This window comes from Benincasa hispida, chromosome 3, assembly GCF_027475165.1.
Source record: "Benincasa hispida cultivar pf3 chromosome 3, pf3_genome.v1.1, whole genome shotgun sequence".
NCBI classification, from domain to species: domain Eukaryota; kingdom Viridiplantae; phylum Streptophyta; class Magnoliopsida; order Cucurbitales; family Cucurbitaceae; genus Benincasa; species Benincasa hispida.
Window position 1 is genome coordinate 63,000,539 of NC_143480.1, and position 23,215 is coordinate 63,023,753.

Genomic DNA, 23,215 nt, shown 5'->3' on the forward strand with positions numbered 1-23,215 from the left:
ACAATTTATGATTGATCCAAAATTTTTCATTCAACATATGTTGCATTTCTTTGTATAAAAATTATTTATTTAATCAATTTAAGTAAAACTCAACTTTGAGGGACTAGAGTCAAGATTTTTTGAAAGTATGGAGATTAAAATTGGCCATGAAAATATATAGACTAAAGTTAAACAAACTTTAAAATATAAGGACCGTAATGATATTTTAACCCGATAAAAAGGAAACAAACAAATAAACAAAAAATAAATAAAATACAGTTTAACGAAATTACAAAATTACCACTGGTATAAGTACTATGAAGCCGGAAAAAATTCTTGCACAGTTGTTGGTCGGACGATGTTCTCTCTCTTTCCCATTCCACGATGTAAAGCGAAAATTCCTGCTTTCACCTCCCTCTCTCTCTCTCTAGACTGATAAAATTTCCCATTTTGTCGCAGTGAAGATCTCCACTTCTCTTGGAATCGGCTTAGTAGGTGGTAAGATCCATGAATTTTGCTTCTATTCTCTCTACTTTCCCTTTTCCCGGTTTGGTGTTTCGATTCTTTGAATTTTGATTCTCTTCACTTCATATATGCTTTTGAGATTGGTGAGAGAGAAGAAACAGAAAGCTTGCTAGTGGTGGGTTTTTAATTGTTTTTCATTTTGTTCCGAAGATCGTCTTGTTTGTTTGGGAATTGAGATTGAATGAATTTGACTCCTTGTCGCACGATCTTTCCGTTGGTGTTCCTTAGTTTGTAATGTGTTATTGTTCGGTGTGATTGATTTTGAATTGTTAGCTGGATTGGTGTTGAGGGCTGATTGTTACTTTAAATGTTAAAATTAGGTTATAATTTTTAATGTTTATGTGGTTTGTTTGAGCTGTTGTTCTGACCTGACCTAGTTTCCGTCGCTTTCTTGCTACTTGTTTTGTTTTAAGTTGCATATCTATTTGGGATTGGGATCTTTATTTGTAAAAATAAAAGTCTGCTTTCATTTTCACCTTAGGATACTGATTATGATTTGAGTAGGATGCAGCTTTGGTACAATTTATTTCAATTCACTTCTTTGACTTAAGTGTTTTACCCGCAGATCAGTCTTTTTTTGTACTTGAGGATGTTTTTTACTACTAAATCAATAGCTATCATTGTGATTTAAAGGGGTCTTCTAAATTCACATGGTATCTCCATTTAAAGTATAAATGGTGTTGGTGAGTAATTCGAACTGCGTGCAAGTTGCCACAATCTTTTTCTGGTGCCGAATTGCTTTAATTGTGATTTTCAATCGTGTGCTCAGTGCTCTAGTCAATTTTCTTGCATTTGGTATATGGAATACAAGTAGTTTTATGTTTTCTAATAAAAACTAAAAGAGAGGGCTTAAAATTGGAATGGTGGTTTTTCCTCCCTCATTGGGAAACAAGACTTCCATAAAAAGGGTCGAAACAGAAAAGTTCCTACAAATAAAGCTTTCTTGGCTGACTTCCTTATGATGTATATATTGTTCTATTTCTTATTTGTTTGCCGTTAGATTCATAGTTTTTTTTTTTTTGGTTGTTCAGTAGATGCTGGGGTGGAATAATCAAGGCGGTTAAGCTTTGCCAGTTGATTGTAATTCAATTCGTATGCTTTGGACTTGGAAATATGTCAACTGGAACTGTGAGAAGGATCTCACGTCAAGATATTCAACTGGTAAGCTGGTTTCTAAATTGCTCATTATTCTGCATTTTTTCCTTGCAACCCAATAGATCCTAGAGAACTGGATATGAGTTGTAGGAATGGATGCTAACAAAGTTTTAGACCTTCATAAATAGTTTAGCCGTTACCCAGAGGAACTTACTTGTGAGATCGGATGACATAGCAGTTAAAGAAAAAAAAAGAGATCGAATGGCATGAATTTATAGGCCAATGAAACAAATTCCTTAATTTACTTTTTGGATTAAGGAGTTTGGATTTTTGGAACCTTGTCTTGGTTAAAGTTCAAAAGAGATCGTCTTCTTGGAAAAGAGTCTCTCTCTCTCTCTCTCTATCTATCTATATATCTAAAGGAGGAAAACTTACACATCCATTTCGTGTTGGGAGAGGGATTCCTGACTACTACTTGTTGATTTCTAGGATTCTGGTCATGGTAACTTCATCGAGGAAGTGTCGAGGAATTTCTTCTTGGGAGGTTTTGTTTATTTATTTATTTATTTTTATATATATTGAAACGATGACTTTCATTGAGAAAAAAAATGAAAGAATACAAGGGCATACAAAAAACCAAGCCCACAAGAACCCCACTAAAGAAAGGGTTTCCACGGAGAAAATGCCTAGAGAGTAATTACAAAAGGACTTTGAAATTGAAGTCCAAAGAGAAACATGAAATCTCACCAAAGACCAAACTTCAGTATGGCCCCTCTCCACTTTCCTGAACACTTTATTGTTCCTTTCCCCTCAAAGATCCCACAATAAAGCACACACCCCAACAGACCAAAGAAATCAACCTTTCTCACGGAAAGGCGGATGGAGAAGGAACTCCCCAATCGTCAATCGAACATCACTCTGACGAGCAATCGAGATATCAAACTCCTACAAAAGACGATTCTAGATGGATCTCGCGAATTGACACTCCCAAAGAAGGTGATCCAGACTTTTCTTCACCTTTCGACATATAATGCAACAGAAAGGACTCATTAACGAAGACTTCTTTCTCGAAATTCTATCCAAAGTTTACACGACCAAGCAGAACCTGCCAGGCAACGAACTTAACCTTCTTTGGAATCTTAATCCTCCACAAGACGTCAAAGGTCGACTCAACAGAGGGGGAAGGATCCAACAAAATCCTGAAAAACGACTTACAAGAGAAACCGACAAGCGAGTCAGGACTCCACACAATACATCCCTCCTCCCGATCTTGAAATAAAAACCCTCAATCAATGAAAGAAGAGAAGCCACCTCAGTCGTTTCTCTATTAGTCAAAGACTACGAAACCCAAAGGAGAAAGAGATAGAATTTTCTGACCAAACCAAGAAGTCTGAAACAAAGCAATTTTTAAAAGAAGACAAATGATACAACCTAGGAAACGCAGCTGAGAGGGGTCTATCCCCCATCCAGTGGTCCTCCCAAAAATACGTCTCCTTACCATCTCCCACGACATAGAAGATAAGATGAGATTGAGAGGGAATAGAGAAATGTCTTTCTAGGGATTTTTGTGTGTGCCTTTGACAAAAGGCCTTCGATATCGAAATCCAGAGGAAACCTTCCTGTGTTATGCTTTCACGTTTATTTATGTTTTGAACAAAAGGTTACATTCCATGGCCTTGGTTTTGTCGACCCCCGATCCTTCCTTTTGGGTCTTCTATCCATTGTGTGAGACTTCTAGGTGTGTCCAGGTAGAAGGGATGTTTGGTTGTCGTCTACTGATCCTTCTAAAGGGTTCTCGTGGCCCCTTCTCCCTCACTCGAAGCCTCTATTTTCTCCTCACTGGTAGGTTAAAATTTCAAAGAAGATTAAGATTTTTGCAGCAGGCAGGTTTTGCACAGGAGAGTGAATACCTTGGAGCATGTCCGAAGGTATTCTTCCTTTGTTTTGTTTATGCAGTGATGCATTCTTTGCAGGAGGCATGAGGAGGACCTCAATCATTTGTTGTGGGATTGCAGTTTGCTCAGTTTCTTTGGGATTGTTGGAGAACCTCACTTGGCTTGTGTGGTGCTCAGGGTAGGGTTTGTTGTTAGTTTTCGGAGGAGGTGCTTTTGGCCACTCCCTAAGGGAAAAATCTTATGGCAAGGTAGCTTTCTTGCTATGTTGTTGGATATTTGATTGGAAAAGGAATAATAGAATACTTGAAGAGTTTGAGAGATCGGGTGAGGTAGTTTGTGAGATGTCTAGGTTTAATGGCTCCCTTTGGGCCTTGGTCAGCAGGTCTTTTTGTTACTATGATATTAGTCTTGTCTTTTGGATTGGAGTCATTTCCTATAACTGTTTTGGAGTCCTTTTGTTAAGACTGTTTTTTCTTTGTTTTTTAGCATGCTCTTGTATTATTTCATTTTTCTTCAGGAAAGCTTGGTTTGTGTACGAGATATACACACACACACGCAGATATACATATACATACATACATATATATATATATATATATATATATATATATATATCGGATTGAGTTGTGGGTGTTTCATATGAGATATTTTTGTTTCTGTACATTCCAGTATGGCTACTCAGCGAAACATTTTGTCAGCCATGTATGTAATGAAGCTTGAATAATTCTTTTATTAGGCAAGTTGTTCGTGTCTGTGAGTTATGATATTGACATTCCAAAGCTCTCATATTTTTTTGGAAAACTTGAGGATTAGATCTTTAGTTTATCTAAAAGAATATTGGTTCATGGACATGCCAAAATAATATTAGAGAAATGGAAAAACTTAGAAAGAAAAATATCATGATTGTTCATAAAGCCTATTGCAGACATTTTGATTTTGGAATCTCCTCACCATAAAGGATATGGAATTATTTGGTTTTAATGTATCACACCATTAGCGTAATGTAATGTCCTTTTTGATTTCTCATATGTTAGTAATTTTATCTTTTTAATTTACTCTACTTGTTTAAAATGCAAAAGTCTTGGTGCAAAAACTTTGGATTTATGTAGAGCATTAACTTTTATCACTCTAATGAATGGTGTGCCTTCGAATGTGCATTACTTTCAGGTGACTAATCTCATCCAGTTATTTATGTTTATATTTTAGGTGCGAAGTCTTATAGAGCGATGCCTTCAGCTTGATATGAGCCGAAAAGAAGTTGTGGAAGCACTTTTGAATCATGAAAAAATTGACCCCAGCTTCACAGAACATGGTAATCATGTGTTTAATGTTTTTATTTTCTGATATATTAATGTTTACTTGGCTTCCCCCCCCCCCCCCCCAAAAAAAAGAGACTATTTGTTTGCTGGTTTGCTTTATTGCTGATAGATGTATGATCTCTATCATAGGTTTTGTTTTTTTATTTTTATTTACTTAGTAGAATAATATGCCAGTTTGTTTTTCTCCCTCTCAAAAATCTCTCTTAAGCCAAAACACATTGATCTGACATTCTGACTGCAATAAGGACCCGTGGTATAAAAATTAAAATCCTACGCTCATGTGTACATTTCATTTGCATGATCGTATAAGGAGTTTTGAATAAGTATTATGTTTGCTTGTTGCTAAATCACTTTTGCATCCAAATGCATAAGCTAATGGGTTATAGTAAATTTAATATTTTATCAATATTTAACATTCCTTTTCATTTGTAGGCTTGAAAATTTAGACAAGGCCCATCAAATGGTTATTATTATTAAATGTAAAGAAAATAAAATGAGTTTGAACATAGGATCTCCTGATATTGACCTTGACCATTTTTGGGCCTAAGCCCTCTTGTTTTTAGTTTTTTGCATTTAGTTCAACATCATGTGATGTTGGAGGAAATTTAAACCTTTGACTTTTTAGTCAATGATATAATGCCTTAACCAATTGAGCTATGCTCAGGTTTGGCTTTCATCGCTTCGGTTTTGGTTTCACCTAAAATACCTCTAATTTTGAGATGGTTGTTCTTACTTGTACTCATATCTTCTCCATGTCTAAATAATGTGGGAATTTGGTCACTCTTAACAATTCTCGCTTCAAACAAAATATCATCTAGTCTTTCTTTAAATAAGCTTCTATTTGTGTAACTTTACTACAGTGAGAATTTGCTCTTATCTAGACCAATTTCTCTTCTCTAGAGCATGGCACCTATCCAATTCAACTCAACTACGGATCATTATGTCAATGTCTTTGAGGCTCACCATTTCTATGTTGGTACTCGAGGAATCGATTGACATGGTTGAGTTTGGGAAAGGACTTGAATAACATGTTAAAACTACCTTTGAATCCAAAAATTTAAGATGATGGGTTATGATACATTTAATAATTTATCAATGCTTTAACCATAGTCATCCATATTTAATAATAGGGAAGAGCATAACTGATGCTAGTCGAAAGGAGGGTGTCGAATCCTTCTTCGACCCTTCAAATAAAATTTATAAATACCGATCAAGAACTTCTACTACTAGGTAGTATTAGTAGCAAGACCGGGTCGAACCACTGGGAGCCTAGATATAATCTCCCCTAGGGGTGTTCAAGAAACCCGATGACCCGAAAAAACCGATCAACCCAACCCAACCCGTTTGGTTTGGGTTGGGTTCAAATAAATGAAAATTTTATGGGTTGGGTTGGTTCATGGGTCACCTAAAATAACCCAAACCAACTCGAACTTATTATTAACTTTGAAATATATTTTTTTTGTTTATGTACAATTAGATATACATATATTTATTTTAGTTTTATTTAATTTTATCAATTTTGGATAATTTATTCTTCAACAACTCTTAGAAATATTTTTTTTTGTACTTTGAAAAAAGGTTATACATTATATAAATTGAAATTGAGTTGTTAATCTTAAAAATAGTTATTGAAATAGAAGAGAAAGAAAAGGACACAAGGAGTTTACGTGGAAAATCTTAATTCGGGGAAGAAAAACCACGATAGAAAATGACTTATTATTTTAATGTCATACATACAATAGACCCCAACCTCAGATATAAATAGAATGAGGTGAAACCCTAATTTAGCAAATATAGTATAAATTACAAAAATGCCCTTAGGGCTAATTCAACGTATTTCAACACTCCCCCTCAAGTTGGGGCGTAGATATCGGCAAGACCCAACTTGCTAATACAAGTTTCAAACGTCTGTCTCGATAACCCTTTCGTAAGAACATCTGCAACCTGTTGGACTGAAGGTACATAGGGAATACAGATAGCTCCGCGGTCTAACTTTTCTTTAATAAAGTGCCTGTCAATTTCCACATGTTTGGTTCTATCATGTTACACGGGATTATTAGCAATACTGATGGCAGCCTTATTATCACAATACAACTTCATGGGCCCCAGACTACTCTCGTGAAGATCTGATAAAACTTTCTGCAACTAGGTTTCTTCACACACTCCCAGACTCATAGCTCTATACTTTGCCTCAGCACTACTTCTGGCCACTACACCCTGTTTTTTACTCCGCCAAGTTACCAAATTTCCCCATACAAAGGTACAGTACCCTGAGATTGACTTTCTATCAGTCATGGATCCGGCCCAATCTAAGTTAGTATATGCCTCGATGCTCCGTGTGTCATGTTTTCTGAACACCAAGCCCTTCCCAGGGGTGGACTTTAGGTATCTCAAAATTCAAGTCACAGCTTCCATGTGCTCCTCATATGGACTCTGCATGAACTGACTTACCACACTCACAACATAGGAGATGTCGAGCCTAGTATGAGATAAGTAAATCAGTTTTTCTACCAAGCGTTGATACCTCTCCTTATTCACAGGAATTCCTTTTGAAATGCTTTTTAGTTTGTTATTGGCCTCAATAGGAGTGTCAATGGGTTTGCATCCAGTCATTCTTGTTTCCTTCAACAATTCTAGAGTGTATTTCCATTGAGATACAGATATTCCTGCTTTTGATTTTGCCACTTCCATCCCGAGAAAATACCTCAAACTACTAAGATCCTTGATTTCAAATTCACCTGCCATCTTTTGTTTTAGCTTAGCAATTTCTGCCGTGTCATCTCTTGATAGGATGATGTCATCAACATACACTACCAACACAGCAATCTTCCCTAAGGGTGATTTTTTTGTAAACAAGGTATGATCAGAATGCCCCTGAACAAACCCTTGGGACTTAACAAACACGGTGAACTTGTCAAACCATGCCCTAGGGGACTGCTTCAACCCATATAAAAACTTCTTGAGTTTGCAAACATGATTCCCAAACTTAGCTTCGAAACCTGGAGGTGGACTCATGTAAACTTCCTCTTCTAACTCACCATTTAGGAAGGCATTTTTTACCTCTAGGTGATGTAGGGGCCAATCTTTATTTACGGCGACAGACAGAAGAACACGAATCGTGTTTAACTTAGCCACTGGGGAAAAAGTTTCTGAATAATCAATCCCATACGTCTGAGTGAACCCTTTAGCAACTAACCTGGCTTTATATCTCTCGAGTGTTTCGTCAGACTTATACTTCACTGTGAACACCCATTTGCAACCAACTGTTTTGTGACCTCTAGGGAGAGCTACTAACTCCCAAGTCTTATTTGCCTCGAGAGCTTTCATTTCCTCCATTACTGCTGCTTTCCACTCGGGAACTTCCATGGCCGCATGTACACTGGTAGGTATTGCTAGAGCATCCAGCTGAGTAGTGAAAGCCTTAAAACCAGGAGATAAGTTACTATGCAAAGGGTACTTTGGACATGACCTGGTTTCCTTTCTCAGAGCAATTGGCATATCTAGAGTGGTATCATAGTTGTCAGTTTTCGTCTGTCCCTCTTCAGTATCAGACTTCTGAGACAATTTTGCATCTTCTTGAGGATCTTTCAGCACCTCATTACCTCTTGAAGTTTCAACCTTCTCTGAGCTCGTCTCATCATTTTCTATGTTCCCAGACTTCTCTTCAAGAATCTCCTCTGAAACAACAGGATCTTGAATTTGAGCTGGTTTCGACGCTTGGACACTTTCCGATGGAACACCAGGGGTTTCCTGAATTTCCTTTCTAAGATTCTAGGGCACTTGTCTAGTAAGAAGGACTGACACAATAATAGTAGGAGCAGAGTTAGGTTCAAGACTAGGTAGATTGGGTTCAGGAATATTAGGACTAGGCTCAAGTTCAGGAATATTAGGACTAGGCTTAAGATTGAAGCTAATAGGTACGAAGTACGTGGAACTGTTAGTCTCTTCATTCGTGGTCTCCCCTTGAAGATGACTAATGGGAAAGAACGGTTTATCTTCAAGGAACGTGACATCCGTAGTGACAATATTTTCTGGAAGATGGGTGAAAGCATTTATAGCCTCGCTGATGAAGGGGATACCCGACAAACACACATTTTTGAGCTCGTGGAGCAAACTTAGTCCGGTGTGGACCATGAGTATGAACAAAAGCTGTACACCCAAACACACAAAGAGGAACCTCAGGAATGAGACGGGTAGACTGATAGAACTCTTTGAAGCACTCAAGAGGAGTTTGAAACTTTAGAACTCATGAAGGCATTCTATTAATGAGATGAGCTACGGTAAGAACCGCATCTCCCCACAGGTACGAAGGGAGAGACGCTTGAATCATCAAGGAACGAGCAACTTCAATGAGATGGTGATTTTTTCGTTTAGCCACCCCATTTTGTTGTGGAGTATATGCACACGAGTTTTGATGGATGATTCCCTTTGACGCTAGGAATTCCTGGAAGGTGTGATTGACAAACTCACGGCCATTGTCACTCCGAAGAATGACAATCTTTGTGTTGAACTGTGTTAATATAGTGGTATAGAACTGTTTGAAGGTAGATAGAACCTCGGACTTATCAGCAAGGAGATATACCCATGTAAGTCGGGTATGGTCATCGATGAAAGTTACAAACCACTGTTTACCAGACAGGGTAGAGATGCTTGAGGGACCCCAAACATCACTGTGGACCAGGTGGAAAGGCTGGATAGGTTTATAGGGCTGAGAAACAAAAGACACACAAGGTTGTTTAGCATGTATACAAACATCACAAGATAATGAAGAAATATTCACATTATGGAATAAATGAGGAAACAAATATCGCATATATTGAAAACTAGGATGTCCAAGACGAAAATGCCATAATAAATAATTTGTTTCAGACATAGTAAAAGAAGATAAAAGACTAGTCCTAAACAAGCTCCTGGAGGAAGCATTTTCAAAAAGGAAATAGAGGCCTCTGTCATATCGGGCAGTGCCAATCATCATCCCCGAGCTCAAGTCCTGAAACAAAGCAGTATCTGGTGAGAAGACAACTCTACAGTTAAAATCTTTTATTATTTTACTTATTGATAATAAGTTGTAAGAAATTTTGGGCATATATAGGACATTTTGCAGAGTTAATCCCTGAAATGGTGACAGTCTGCCTTTTCCAGCAACAGGAGCGAAGGACCCATCCGCAATTCGAATCCTCTCATTTCCAGCGCTTGGATAGTATGAGAGAAACCGGTCGGATGAGCCAGTCAAGTGATCGGTCGCTCCTGAATCTAGAATCCATAACTCATTCCCTTCAACAAGGAAACTAAAAGATTGAGGGTTACTTGATTGAGCAATTGTTCCGATCCCTATGGTACCTGAATCACCAGGATTGGTCACTGGAGGCTGTGTCGAGGTTGTGCGGCCCCCTCAACTGATTCACCCACTAGAGCACGACCAGATTTCGACTCGTTATTCGGAAGGCGACGTTTACCATTCGGAGGGCGACCATGCAATTTCCAGCACTGATCCTTCGTATGCCACTGTTTTTTGCAATGCTCACATACTGGAGGTGTTTTACTATTCTGCTTGTCACCATCAGATCCAGTGGACTTCACCCCAAAGGCAGCTGACTCTACAGTGGTAACACCCGGCCCATTTATTGCACTTGATCTATCTTCTTCCAATCTAACCTCTGAATTGACCTCCATGAGAGACGGTATTGGTTTCTGCCCTAGTATTCGACTCCGAACTGTATCAAATTTGGGGTGCAACCCTGCAAGAAAATAATACACACGCTCAACCTCTTCTATCTTGGAGTATTGAATTCCATCTTGCGGGCAGTTCCAGATGATCTCTCGATATAGATCCATTTCTTGCCAAAACGACATCTTGCTGAAGTATGACGTTACATCCATGCTCCCTTGTTTGCATTCGTGAACCTGTTTACGTAGAGTATACAGGCGGGATGCTTTCTGACGCCTCGAATATAACCGTTAGACTGCATCCCAAGTATCTCGGGCAGTGGCTGAATAGAGTAAAGGTTTCCCAATTTGTGGTTCCATGCTACTGATTAACATTGAGCGGAGTAAAGAATCCTCTGCCTTCCAGACACGCTCTTGAGGATCCCCAGGATTCTGTCTTGGTATCTCTCCAGTCAAATATCCAAACTTATGGCGTCCCTCAAGAACGATTTTAATTGTTTGGGACCAAGAGAAGTAATTTTGCCCATTCAGCTTCTCTCCCGTGATCATTCCTGCAGAATTTCCTATAGTTCCAGATAAAAGATTAGTAGTAGGAAGAGTAGGAAACATTGATACCGAATTTTCTGAATACATCGGGGAAGAATCATGGCCATTCAATCTGGGCTCCAAGGGTGGCCATCTGTTGCTGGAGACTAACCAATTGTTGTTGGAGTTCCCCATGAGATTCAGATCTAGAATTTTTCTGTCCAAAGATCATGGGATTTTCTTCAACGGAATCACCCATTCGAAACTGAGGTTGAACTGGATACACATGAGGAAGAGGCTGTCCACCATGGTACTGTGAAGAAGCTACTGCCGGAAGTCCACCGGTGGAAAAATGTGGCAGCCCGTGATTGGCGTTGCTCCCAGACGGCTGCGACAGTGGGTAACGGATAGAAGGCTCGGCGATCGGCCGCGAGGTTGAAGAAAACGCGCCGATCTGACCCGACTCGGCAGCTGGAGCAAACCCACGACCGTCTGGAGCAAATCCGATCCTGTGCGAAATCGAGTGTGGGCCGGTCGTGTGTGAAGTCGAGGGACCGAGTGCGTGCGCCGTAGAAGAATCGATCGCGTGCGAAGCCGAGGGACCTTCATCGATGATGTTTGGCTGGAACGGCTGGGTCTGCTGAGTCTGGGAGCTGATTGGCGCGCTGGCTGGAGTGAGTCCACCACCTGTTGTTCGGCTCGCCGGCTGGAACTGTTCGGCTATGCCGCCTGGGATGATGGTTCGGAGATATTGGTCAACTACTGCTTGAATCACAGCCTCATTAGTCAGTGTACCTTCACCTATCAAGTTTGATGACTGAGTTTCTTCTATCAGGGCTAGGGTTTCATCACCTTGCTCTAATACCATATTGAAATAGAAGAGAAAGAAAACGACACAAGGAATTTACGTGGAAAACCGTAATTCAGGGAGAAAAACAACGATAGAAAAGGACTTCTTATTTTAATGTCATACATACAATAGACCCCAACCTCAGATATAAATAGAATGAGGTGAAACCCTAATTTAGCAAATATAGTATAAATTACAAAAATGCCCTTAGGGCTAATTCAACGTATTTCAACAATAGTTAAATCAATTTTTTACGTATTGATATTTTACTTCCTTTTATAAAAAAAAATTAAATTAATGACCCGAGTAACTCGAACCAACCCAATCCAAATGTTTCATGGTTGGGTTGGGTTGGGTTCATTTCTTAATGAGGGTTATTTGGGTAAAAGAAATTTACAACCCGAACAATTGGGTTGGGTCTAAAAAGTTCTTCAATCCAACCCACGAACACCCCTAATCTCCCCAATGTAAATTTGTCTATGGAAAAGCAGTTTGGGGGGGGGGGGGGGGTGGGGGGGGGAGGAAGGGGTTGACAAGATAAAAATGCAGAAAATTAAAGTGTGGAATGTAAGATAGATTGGTGAGAGAAAGAGGGATAGCATGAGATTACCTTCGCCAATTAAGAGACCGTTGGGCTATTTATAGATTACTTCATCAATTTATCATAGGAATTAGGTTATTTAATTAATTGTCTAATCGATTGATCCGGTAGTGTCGTTTAGACTCTCTTAAGAAAATCGACTCGTAATGCGATGCCAATTTCTAAATTAACTAAATAATAGTCGTGCATTACCTACAAGTTAATTGCATCAAGCTCTTGGATTGATTAGGACATTAGATTAAACTAGCTAAGTCAAACTTAACGTTTTTCTATTCCTTAGGTCCCACTATCTATTCGTTATTGGTGACCTTGGTTACGTTAGAGATCGAACCATAACTATAACTCAACCTATTTACTACTCAAATTATCTATGCCATCATTACAGTTACAGATAATCTCAACATGCATGGCGCGGGTGAACAAACATACAAGTATATGTGATTAAGTCGTTAATTTAATCTATTTAGTATGCTCATCGTAGAAATTCAAGCAAGGAGTCACGGATGCCTACCTTTCTAGCCCCATTCATATTCCGCCGGTTTCTCCTCATCCCTCTTACATCTATGACCACATGGGTGGAAATTGGTATGATTATGAACATTCATCATTAGTTGGTCCTTTTATGGGCTCCACACTTGATGGTACTGGTCCCTTGGTTTAGATATCTCGGTCTTTGCATAAAGGTGATCCCAACAAAGAGCAACCCAACCGATCTTCAGCAAAGAAAAAAGAGAGTCGAGAGAATTACGGAATCTAGAAAGCTCTATTTTGTATGAAAAAAAGGCTCAACCTTTGCTTAAAGAAGGGTCTATATCAGTGTGACAAAAATGGTTTTTGGGCTTTAAGTTTCTGTTATGGTGGAACCCTTTCGTCTCAAGTGGCTTCTAGATGCTCTGAGCTTTTGTGTTGATGTTCATCCGCTATGATCATGTGCTTCTTTCGTTTTTTGAACTATCTTCACTGTTTTTATCACTTCCTTTCTGGATTGGGTTGTATCTTTTTGCTCCTCATACATCCTGTTTGTATCTATCCATTATGTGTTCTGCTTTTATTTTGGATTTGGGTATTTTCCCTATTGGTTTATCCCCATTCTACTCTTTGGATATTTCATTCATCAATGAAATGTTTCTTGTAAAAAAAAGAAAAATCAAGCAAGGAGTAGAAAACAAGAAGAATCAGAAAAATCCACGAACATTCCATAAAAATCTTATTATATCCATAACTAAAGTGCTCATTTGGGGCCTAGTCGATCATCTAGAATCAAATCCTGATGCCAAAATCTTCATTACAAGCCAAAATACAAAGAATTTTCATGGGTTTTGGCCAAAACCGAGCTTAGAGCTCTCAAAATCGGCCACCAACTCTCCTTCCTAACCCTAGAATGAAAAGAAGATATATGGTCCATCGAGGGCACCGTGACGCTACTAAGAGTGCTGCGACTCATGCATTTTCCGCAGGTGAGTCTGCTGGGGGTTTGCGACGATGTTGTGGCTCCAAAGGGTAGTGCTGCGATGTTGCTTGTTTTACGTGCTTCTGACTTTGAGCGCAACACTGCGACGCTCTGTTAAGCTCTTGAACCGTCCATAATGCTCCAAAATGCATGTAGTGTTCAAATTCCTACAAATATAGACATTTAAATTGATTAATCATTCTAAACAAGCAATATTAGAGGCATTAAGATAACTCATTTAGGGAGTTATCAATAATAATTGTGAAAACGATAGTTAATTAGTTGATTGTTGAGTTAGTACAACACATGAACTGCAAGATAGCATGATGTGCCATGACTTTGTTATAGTCTAGTAAAAAATGTCTAGCAGATCTAGAGGTTTTATTTTATTTTTATTTTAGTTTTAAAAACTGAGCTTTCATTGAAAAAAAATGGAAGAATGTTCAAGGCATACAAAAAAACAAGTGCACTAAAGGAATCCAGGACTCCAATCCAAAAGGATAAAACATAGCTGGCTCGATTTATGGATGGATGCCCATAAAGAGGCACTGAACCTTGCCAAAAAAAATAAAAATAAAGGCGAAGTAACAAGTTTTCCACGAATCTTCTCCCCTCATCACAAAAGGGAAAGTTCATGAGAATATTCTGAATCATAGACCTACAGTCCTTGTTACAAATTAAGGTACATTTAAATTTGATGGATGCAGAGGAAAATGATTGATTAGGCATTTAGGAATTGATGATAGAGCAACCTGTCAGTAATCTATATTGGCTATAGAAATGATCATGGACGAACAAGATTAACTAGGAAACTGAGATAGTAAGTAGCTCACCATTGCAGCATGATTTATTTATTTTTACAAAGATGCACAAACATTTTATTGGTATTTGGATGTTACAAACGAAAGATTCCCTTTTAGGGATACATCTTGGAAGCCCCCAAAGCAGAAAACATCTAAAACTTAGTCCAATATGTAATAAGATTACAAGGAAGCTTCCCTCACATAGAATACTCTCATAAAACGAGTGATTGCAAAAATCATTCGGAAGGGCAATCTAACAAGCTGTACGAAACTTTATTTTGAACACAAATCAAACACACATCACCACCACTATTACACACATTTAACCCATATTGATCTCGAGATTCCAAAATGCGACATGTTGGAACGGCTAAATTCTACTCAACCAAACAAACAGCAAGCTACTGCTATGCCGTATGGTACTTCATCATATTATCAAAACTTTCTTTTTCCCAAAAAATTGTTGATTTCTTCCAAAATCAAAGCCCCAAACCACATACTTAACAATATTAAGCCACAAATCTCTTGCTTTCCTAAATCATGGCCAAGTAGGTTGAAGATATTGTTTTTAGCCCTGAAATCAAAAGTGCAAGAGCGTAGGAAGCTTTGAAACGAAGTTTCCAAAAATTTCTTGCCGTACAAATAATGGAAGAACAAGTGATGGATACCTTCAACCCCTCAAATCAAAATTAATGGTAATTTGGATCAAGGACCAATAGTTGCTTCGTTGTCAGTGAAAGGATGGTTTTCCAGACACATGAAAAAAAAGACAAATAGAAAAACATACAATAAGTCTCAAGTGGATTGAATTAAAAATTATCCATAAATTTTTGATCCACGGTTGACAAGTGGATATAAATTACTATACATAATGTTTCCATGTCATAAGACTCATATGATCCATACCATTGAGATAGAACTGCAGGTTGTAAACACTTATGCTACCTCCTTTTATGTTTACTTCATCTATTGTAGTCAAAACCTTTTGTTTTGCTTCTCTTCCAGTTTGGCAGAAGCTTGAAGAGGAGAATCAGGAATTCTTTAATGCATATTATCTGAGACTGATGGTGAAAAGCCAGATTATTGAATTCAACCGGTTGCTTGAACAGCAAGCACGAATGATGCACCAAATACACCCATGTGCAGTGACTGCGTTATCTAGTTCTAATGGATCCCACGTCCAACCTAGTAAGGCTGCTTTTCTCCTAGTCGGAAGCTTAATCTTTATTTGTTACTTGTTGCATTGCTATATCTTGGATGTTATTACATGTTAGTTACAACGTATCTGATCTCTTAAGAATAAGAGAGGTCCTGCTCTCATTTTTTTTTTAAAAAAAAAGATGAAGAGAGAGAGGCTAAATATTTCATCCTTGTGGTTTCCGGATTTCACAATTAACAAGGCATATTGAAAGAGGAAGAGTAGCACCTCATGTCATTTTCTGCGAAGACACTTTCCTTTCATACTGATGCTTTCAACCATATTGAAACATCAATTTTCTTGTAATTGAGCATTAGTGACTGCCATCTTGGTATTAACAGCGTGGCTGAAGTGAAGGCAATTACTTGATGTCAATTTAAGCCAAATGAATATGTATTATTGGAATTCGTGCCATATGCTTTTGCCAATCCGTGAGGGTGTCAGTAAAGCCTGATTCTGTCTAATGCAGTTTTGGCCATCTTTGGATAGACAACAGGAGGATTTTCTGAGTGTCGGAAAGGGATTGCAATTTGGTTAAGATAAATGTCTTTTTGTTTCATTCAGTCAGGGCTCTCTTGTTAGGAACTTAGAAGTTCCTTTTATAATATTTAATCCGTGTTTTGTCCAAATTGAAGGGGTTGGTCACTCTCTTGGCTTTTGTAGGCTTTCATCATCAATGACCTTACTTGAACAAGATCTGTTCTATAGACGGTACATCTGGGTCCTTGAGTTCTAAACAAAATGTAGGCTTTCATCATCATCTTCATCATTTTCCTTTTTGAAAACATATTCCTTTTATTAGAAAAAAATAGCTAGCTAAGGTCCCACCTCCAAAATCCTCCCAAAATTTTATGTTGTTCCCTGCCCCATGCTTAAGTTTTTGGCAATTTCAAGCCACTTTCTCCATTTAGTAATAGAATTCCATGCTTGTTGGCATCTGAAAACCACCTTCCGTCCTCTCCATTCTTGCTATGTATAATTCTAGGCTTTTAGCAATTTTCCTTTCATTTAGTCAACAAAGTTATTCAATTTTTATGAAAAAAGAAAATTAAAAGGCAATTAGGCATCCAGGGCAGGCAGTTGAGCATCCAGAGGTGCCATGCCCACAGATAAGACATTTCAACTAAATGTATTTGGTAGTTTCCAGTTAGCTTTATAGTATTTATGCATATCAATTATACTTGATTGATTTAGATTTCTATTTTTATTATTGTGTGGATTTACGAGGATATCATCAGTGTTCTATTTACCTGTATCGTTTCTATAATTTCTGCATTGTCTTAGTCACTTCAAAACTTTATTTGTTACATATTATAATCCTTAATATTCAAAAAACCTTTTTCTCTAACGAACTTGATCCCGATTCAGAAAAAGGTACAATCAGGTTCACTTAGAAACCACATATGATACTGAATAGTTTTTCATTATCAACTACAAAGTTGTACTAGAGATAACATATTTAATAAAGATCCATATCTTAATTTGGCATAAATTTATTTTTTTTTCTCCACTATGATGGCTATTTTGCAATTATCTCTTCCTAAACCAGTTCTAAAGGTGGAAGAACTTTTCTTCACAAGATATTTGTTCATCTTTGTTTTGGTAATATTATAGATCGTATTTTGGAGATTCAAATAGAAGAAAAGGAGGTGGAAAGTAATCTTGTGATGTTAGGGTTAATGCTATGCATCTTACAAAATGATTCATGAAATTGTTATTAATAAAAAACGCCACATTTTCAATATGTGATTCGTATTGATGCAGGTTTTCTATTATGGGGGGATGTATGAGTTTTTATATATTAATTGGTGCTTGAAGGAGTTGTTTTGCTAATTATAAACCTTTCCCATCATTGTATAACATTTATAATGTACTTGTGTCACTAACAAGTCAATGTACTTTGTTTGAACAGTACACCAGAGCTGCTACGCACCAGAGCATTCAGGACCTACTTTGAAACAAGATGACATAGACCACCCTGTTGGTGTCAGCTTAGGCAATGCTTATTCTAATGGTACCCAACCTGTACTCTCAACTATGCACACTGCTGTGGATATGTCTTCTCATGCCAGGAATGATGTTGCACCTCAGAGCTCAAATGTGGGTCTGTTTCAAGGAATGAATGGAGGGATGATCAAAGTAGAAACTGGATATTCAAACAGTTCTCCCTACATGCTTGGAACAGAGAGCAATGTCCTTGATGCTCGTCAATCAATTGGGAACACGTCAGTTGCATCTTTTGCTAGTGTTGATTCCAACACACCATCCTTCAATGAATCACTTCTTGATCCGGATCCCTCCTCATTTGGGTTCATTAATCAAATTACGAGGAATTTTAGTCTCTCAGATCTGACAGCGGACTTTTCCCAGGGTTCAGGTATTTTTCTTCACTGCTTATGTTAAATTAATTTAGAATGTATCAGTCTCTTAATTTTAAGTTCAAGAGATGTTCAAGAAGATTCCTAAAGAAAAAAAATAAAACTTTCCCCCTTTTGTTAAGCTTCGCCCTTCTTTATGTAAAAAATATAATGGGAGAGACTATAGAGAGTGGAGTGGAGCAGGACCATATAGATGTATTATCAGTTATATAATATGACTTTGAACTGCCAGATATGCTAGAGACCTATGCCAGATGTCCGTTTTTACCAACAGAGGCTGATAACATCCTTGATACTTGTGAGAATGGAGATCGTCTTGGTAATGAGTTTTCTGTATCTGTTGATCCTTGCTTGTAATATTCGACAGGTGGTTATTGACTTAAAATTTCTTCGCATTTAAAGATGGTAAAAGGTTGGACAATGTATCAGAAAGCTTGAGTTACGAAGATTTCAGACACAATTAGCTGGTAAGTTATCTGTATTTAAGTGATCATTTTAAATGTACGCTTTTCTTTGACCGTTCTTCGTAGAAGAACTAAGACCAACTATACACACACAGATGTATAGGGTATATCCTTTTCCTTTTATGTTGGTCCACTCCACTGAAATTGTGGGAGGTTCCCATCGATTCTCCAATGTGATGAAATCATGAAAGCACTTTTGCTTGGAATCCAATTACTTTTCATAAGAATAGGCTTCCTTGTGGAGGAGACGCTCATTGAGATGGATTGCTTGTGGGCTCACTGGAGTTTTTTGCTATCACAAAGAAGAATATAGGATTGACTTTTGATATCCAACAATCCTTTGGTTTCTAATTTTCTCGTCAAAGCTCTCGACACCTGATTTTATAGGACTTCACTTTAGGTTACCAACTCGTGAGAGCTTTAAGTTGCCAACTCATAAGAGCTTCAAAAAGTAATCATCAACATATGTAGGTAAAATGTAAAGATGTACCAAGCAAGTTTAAGATGAAGGACAAACCACTATAAGCACACATTGAAGAAGAATGCGTGACTGCTTGCCTAGCAGTTCTTACATATATGCTTCAAATATATGAGTTTCCAGCGGTAGGAGTAGGATTTTAGGAAGTTGGATGAGAATTTGAATGCATGGCTCAAATGGAACTTGATGCTTAAACGTATTTATGGGCATTCGTATCTACTTTGTTTTTTGTAGTCTTACTACTATTATCTATTTGCTGGGGAAATACTAGCCATAGTTACACATTCGATCTTTAGTCCGTATATGTCTGGAACTGGTGTAAACCAAATGAAAGTTTTTATTCAAATGATCGGGCTCTCTATTTATAGAGAATTAAGTGTGGGATAGGGTGACAAATTTTGAATTTACCCCTGAATCTTATTACATCATATTCTATCCCTAAAAAAAATACTCGTCCTCGAGTTTTAAAATGAAAATGAAGGTAAAAGTAAAAAAGTAAGCCACTTGAACGGAAATATCTTTGAATCACCAAAGTTAACAAATATCCAAATCTCATTAGTCATGCAACCTTGCAAAAACCTCAGACCAACATCCAAATCCATTGCTAGTAAAATTTCAAAGATTTCAAATTGGCATCGGGGTTGGGTTTGATTTGGGTCAAAATTTGTGGATCATGGGCTTAAATACCCAAATGTCCATTAAGAGGGTTGTGGGCTTTTAGGGTTAGTTCAGAAAAAGAAATCCATGTGAAAAAATTTGGGAAAAAATCCACCTCTTCCTTTGTCTTCTTTTGTTTTGCGTATGTCTGCACAGGGGTTGTCCATCGTGTAAACCAGCTTTCGATGATTTTCTTCATGAACCATGAAGTCTCCTTCGTCTTCCATCTTTATTGAAGTTTTTATTTCGGCCAAGTTTGCTTCACCGGTGAAAATCCCAAAATTTTCCGATTCCACTTCACCGGCGAAAACCCCAAAAATTTCCGATTCAAGATATTTCATCTCTCGTGTTGTTTTGTAGTCAACCGGAACTAGATCTTTAAACTTTTTTGAATTAGAATGCCCATGGGTTTCCTTTTCTTTTGCCTCTGTTGTACCTTCTTCTTCAACATCACCATCTCCGATTTCATAAATCGATCATTCCTACTCATTTGGTTCGTGTTGGTCCCCGCCCTGGGTTTGACCGGGGATGGGGGTCAAACTGGAGATTCTAATCGGGTCCCCGATCGGGGACGGGGTGGGGACAAGGAGGGTATCCCCGCCCCGTCCCCAATTAACCTTTTTTATTTTTTTAATATATATATATTACCAATAAATATATTTATATATATATATATATGGAGATGGGTCCCCGTAGGTACCCATTTCCTCGGTGGGGATGGGGGAAATACCCCCTGCGGGGACAAGGATGGGGAGTCCCCTCCAGCCCCGTCCTGGCCCTGTTGTTAACCTTAGCAACGGATAGGGTTAACAACATGTTTTCTTCTGTGCTTAAGGTTTTGTGCAGGTTCCATGATTTTTCCTTAATTTTTTTTCTTCTTCCAAAATGAGCTCTCCCTCGCACATTCTACCTTCTGTACTAGGCTCATTGTCTTCAATTGTTGGCACACTGTTTTCGTGGTATCTTTGGTAAACTTGCATTCTTGGTCGTTCTTGGATAGCCACCAGCAAATCTTGGATGTTTTTTGGAGGAATTTTTTGTTGCACATTCAGATTCTGTCTTTCTTGAGGTTAAATGATGATTCTTGGTTGATTTTCTTTGATTCGTTGCAGTGGTAAATCGAGATTTTTTTCTCTGTGATCGAGTGCCGAGGACATGCGTTCAAGTAAGCCATAAATACCATCGATTGAGCTTTGAATTGACCGCTTGCATCAAGTCGAAGTCTTCGGTGATAGGACAGTTGGTTGTTCCGCCTCTTTGAGGGTTGTCACGGGGCTATTGCCGATAGGCCTTTTTCCCGCCATAGGGTCCAAGGTTCTTGGAGCTCTGATACCACTTGGTGTAAACCAAATGAGAGTTTTTATTCAAATGATCAAAATCCTATCAATACAAGAGAGGGGGTTCTCTATTTATAGAGAATTAAGTGTGAGATAGGGTAACTAATTCTAAATTTACTAAATTACTCAAAATCTTATACATCAGGAACTTAATGAAACATATGCGTTTTAAGTATTTTTATTTCAATTTAATCATGAAGTCGAGGTCGAAGACTTTAGGATTAAATTGAAATGAAAATAGTCCACCGATAGGCATATTCAAAACTTTTAAAAACTAGATATATTTGTTATAAAACTGAATATTGTGTCTAATAGGACCCTCTTATAGGTCCATGAATTTTTTAAAATGAATACGTTAAGGACCTATTAAACACAAAATTGTAAATTTAAAGACTTGTTGGGTACAAAATTATATATTATTTTTTAAATTTCAGAGACCAAATGGATACAAACCTAAAAGTTCAAAGACTGAACTTGTAATTTAACCAAATAAAAATATGAAATAAAAATATGAAATAAAAATAAAACCATGAAGTCATTATTAACAATCAGTCTGTGTTAGTCTAGTGCATATGGGGGCCAAAACTTATCCATGCTTGCTTTTTGGTAATAATTTATCGTGTACCAAGAACTAACTTCATATAAGCTATTAGTTTCACAACCTAAATGAAATTGAAGATGGATATCAAAGATGAGGTAATTAACAGAGGTAAAGATTGAAGTTTACCCCTAATCAACCAAGTTAATCTGTATAATCATGGCTCTTATGAAATGCCACTTTAAATGTTGGAAATTAACATGATTTTCTTTTGTTCATTGCAGTGCAGCAGAGATGTACATTATGTAATGCATTTATACAGAGATTTGGAGCATGGAAGCTGCTTATTGATGAACTTTTTAAGCAGTTGTATATGATATAATGCACACGGGTTTTCTGTCAACCTGATAATTGATGCATCAACTATCATCATTTTGTTGCTATACTTGTGCAGATGATTGTACATAGGATTGTAGGGCTGGAGAGGCATTCAGATCAGCGCTGAAACTTACTGACCGATTACCATAGCAGGTTAACATGGAGAATGGGAAATAATATATCACAGTGATTCTGAAAACATTTTTAGCTTTCCAAGTGATTGAATTCTCTTAAACTAACCTTTAATGTTTGATGTTTTGCTTGATGATTGCAATATGGGAAGTGATTGTGTAATGATCTGATGATTATATTGAGTGTAGATTGTAAGACTGAAATACAGAATGTTGGTTGGGTTGAACTTTGTGATTGACTGCCATTGAAGGTGGCTTCACCATATTGTCTTTAATTAAAGAAGCCTCTTGAGGTGAGTTATAAGCAAATTGTCAAATTCTGTTTGTTATGGGTGAAAAATGTGTGGCTATGGGTCGGTCTGTTGATAGTCATTTGATTTTTGGGTTTTAGTTTTTAAAAATTAAGTCTATAAACATGTTTTTTCACTTTTAAAATTTTACTTTGTTATTTGCCTTTTACCAATGTTTTCGAAAACCAAGTCGAAGTTTTAAAAACTAAAAAAGGTAGTTTCAATTCATAGTATTGTTTCAATATTAAAAAATTTTGAAAACTAAAAATGCAGGTCATATTTAGTAACTATTTGGTTTTTAGATTTTAATTTTTGAAAATTAAGCTTATTAACACTCTTTTCATTTTTAAATTTCTTGCTTTTCGTTATACTCTTTATCAATATTTTTAAAGATCAAACCATAATTTTTAAATTAAAAAAAATTGTTTTTGAAAAATTGTTTCGTTTTTGAATTTAGCTAAGAATATAATTCTTATACTTTTCTAAGAAAAGAATATGACTCTGGTAAGATATTGGAAGGAAATTAGATTAATTTTAAAAAAATAAAAAACAAAAAATGAAATGATTATCAAATGGGTGTAGTTTTTGAAATTTGGAATTTGTTTAAGAATTTTGACTTTTTTACTTAAGAAATATGTTAAATGGAATGAAAAAGAA

The 23,215-nt window shown here is 37.3% G+C and overlaps 1 protein-coding gene across 11 annotated transcripts; it reads left to right on the top strand.

Moving 5' to 3' along the window:
* Positions 1-304: 304 nt before the first annotated feature.
* Positions 305-22,577, top strand: LOC120073356 (uncharacterized). 11 transcript variants are annotated; one of them, XR_016528384.1, is made up of 9 exons: positions 312-477; positions 1,536-1,665; positions 4,701-4,806; positions 15,715-15,897; positions 17,820-18,284; positions 18,518-18,604; positions 18,688-18,752; positions 20,997-21,319; positions 22,044-22,577. XR_016528384.1 is itself a non-coding variant. In XM_039026153.2 (8 exons), the coding sequence occupies exons 2-7, from the start codon at positions 1,618-1,620 to the stop codon at positions 18,747-18,749; spliced, it is 951 nt and encodes a 316-aa protein (XP_038882081.1). In that variant the 5' UTR covers positions 305-477; positions 1,536-1,617; the 3' UTR covers positions 18,750-18,752; positions 22,044-22,577. The 11 variants fall into 11 exon arrangements, 3 of the variants coding, with proteins under 3 accessions (XP_038882081.1, XP_038882082.1, XP_090167860.1); XR_005480741.2 differs by having other exon boundaries at positions 20,997-21,049; XR_016528386.1 differs by having other exon boundaries at positions 318-477; positions 1,539-1,665.
* The last annotated feature ends 638 nt before the right edge of the window (positions 22,578-23,215 follow it).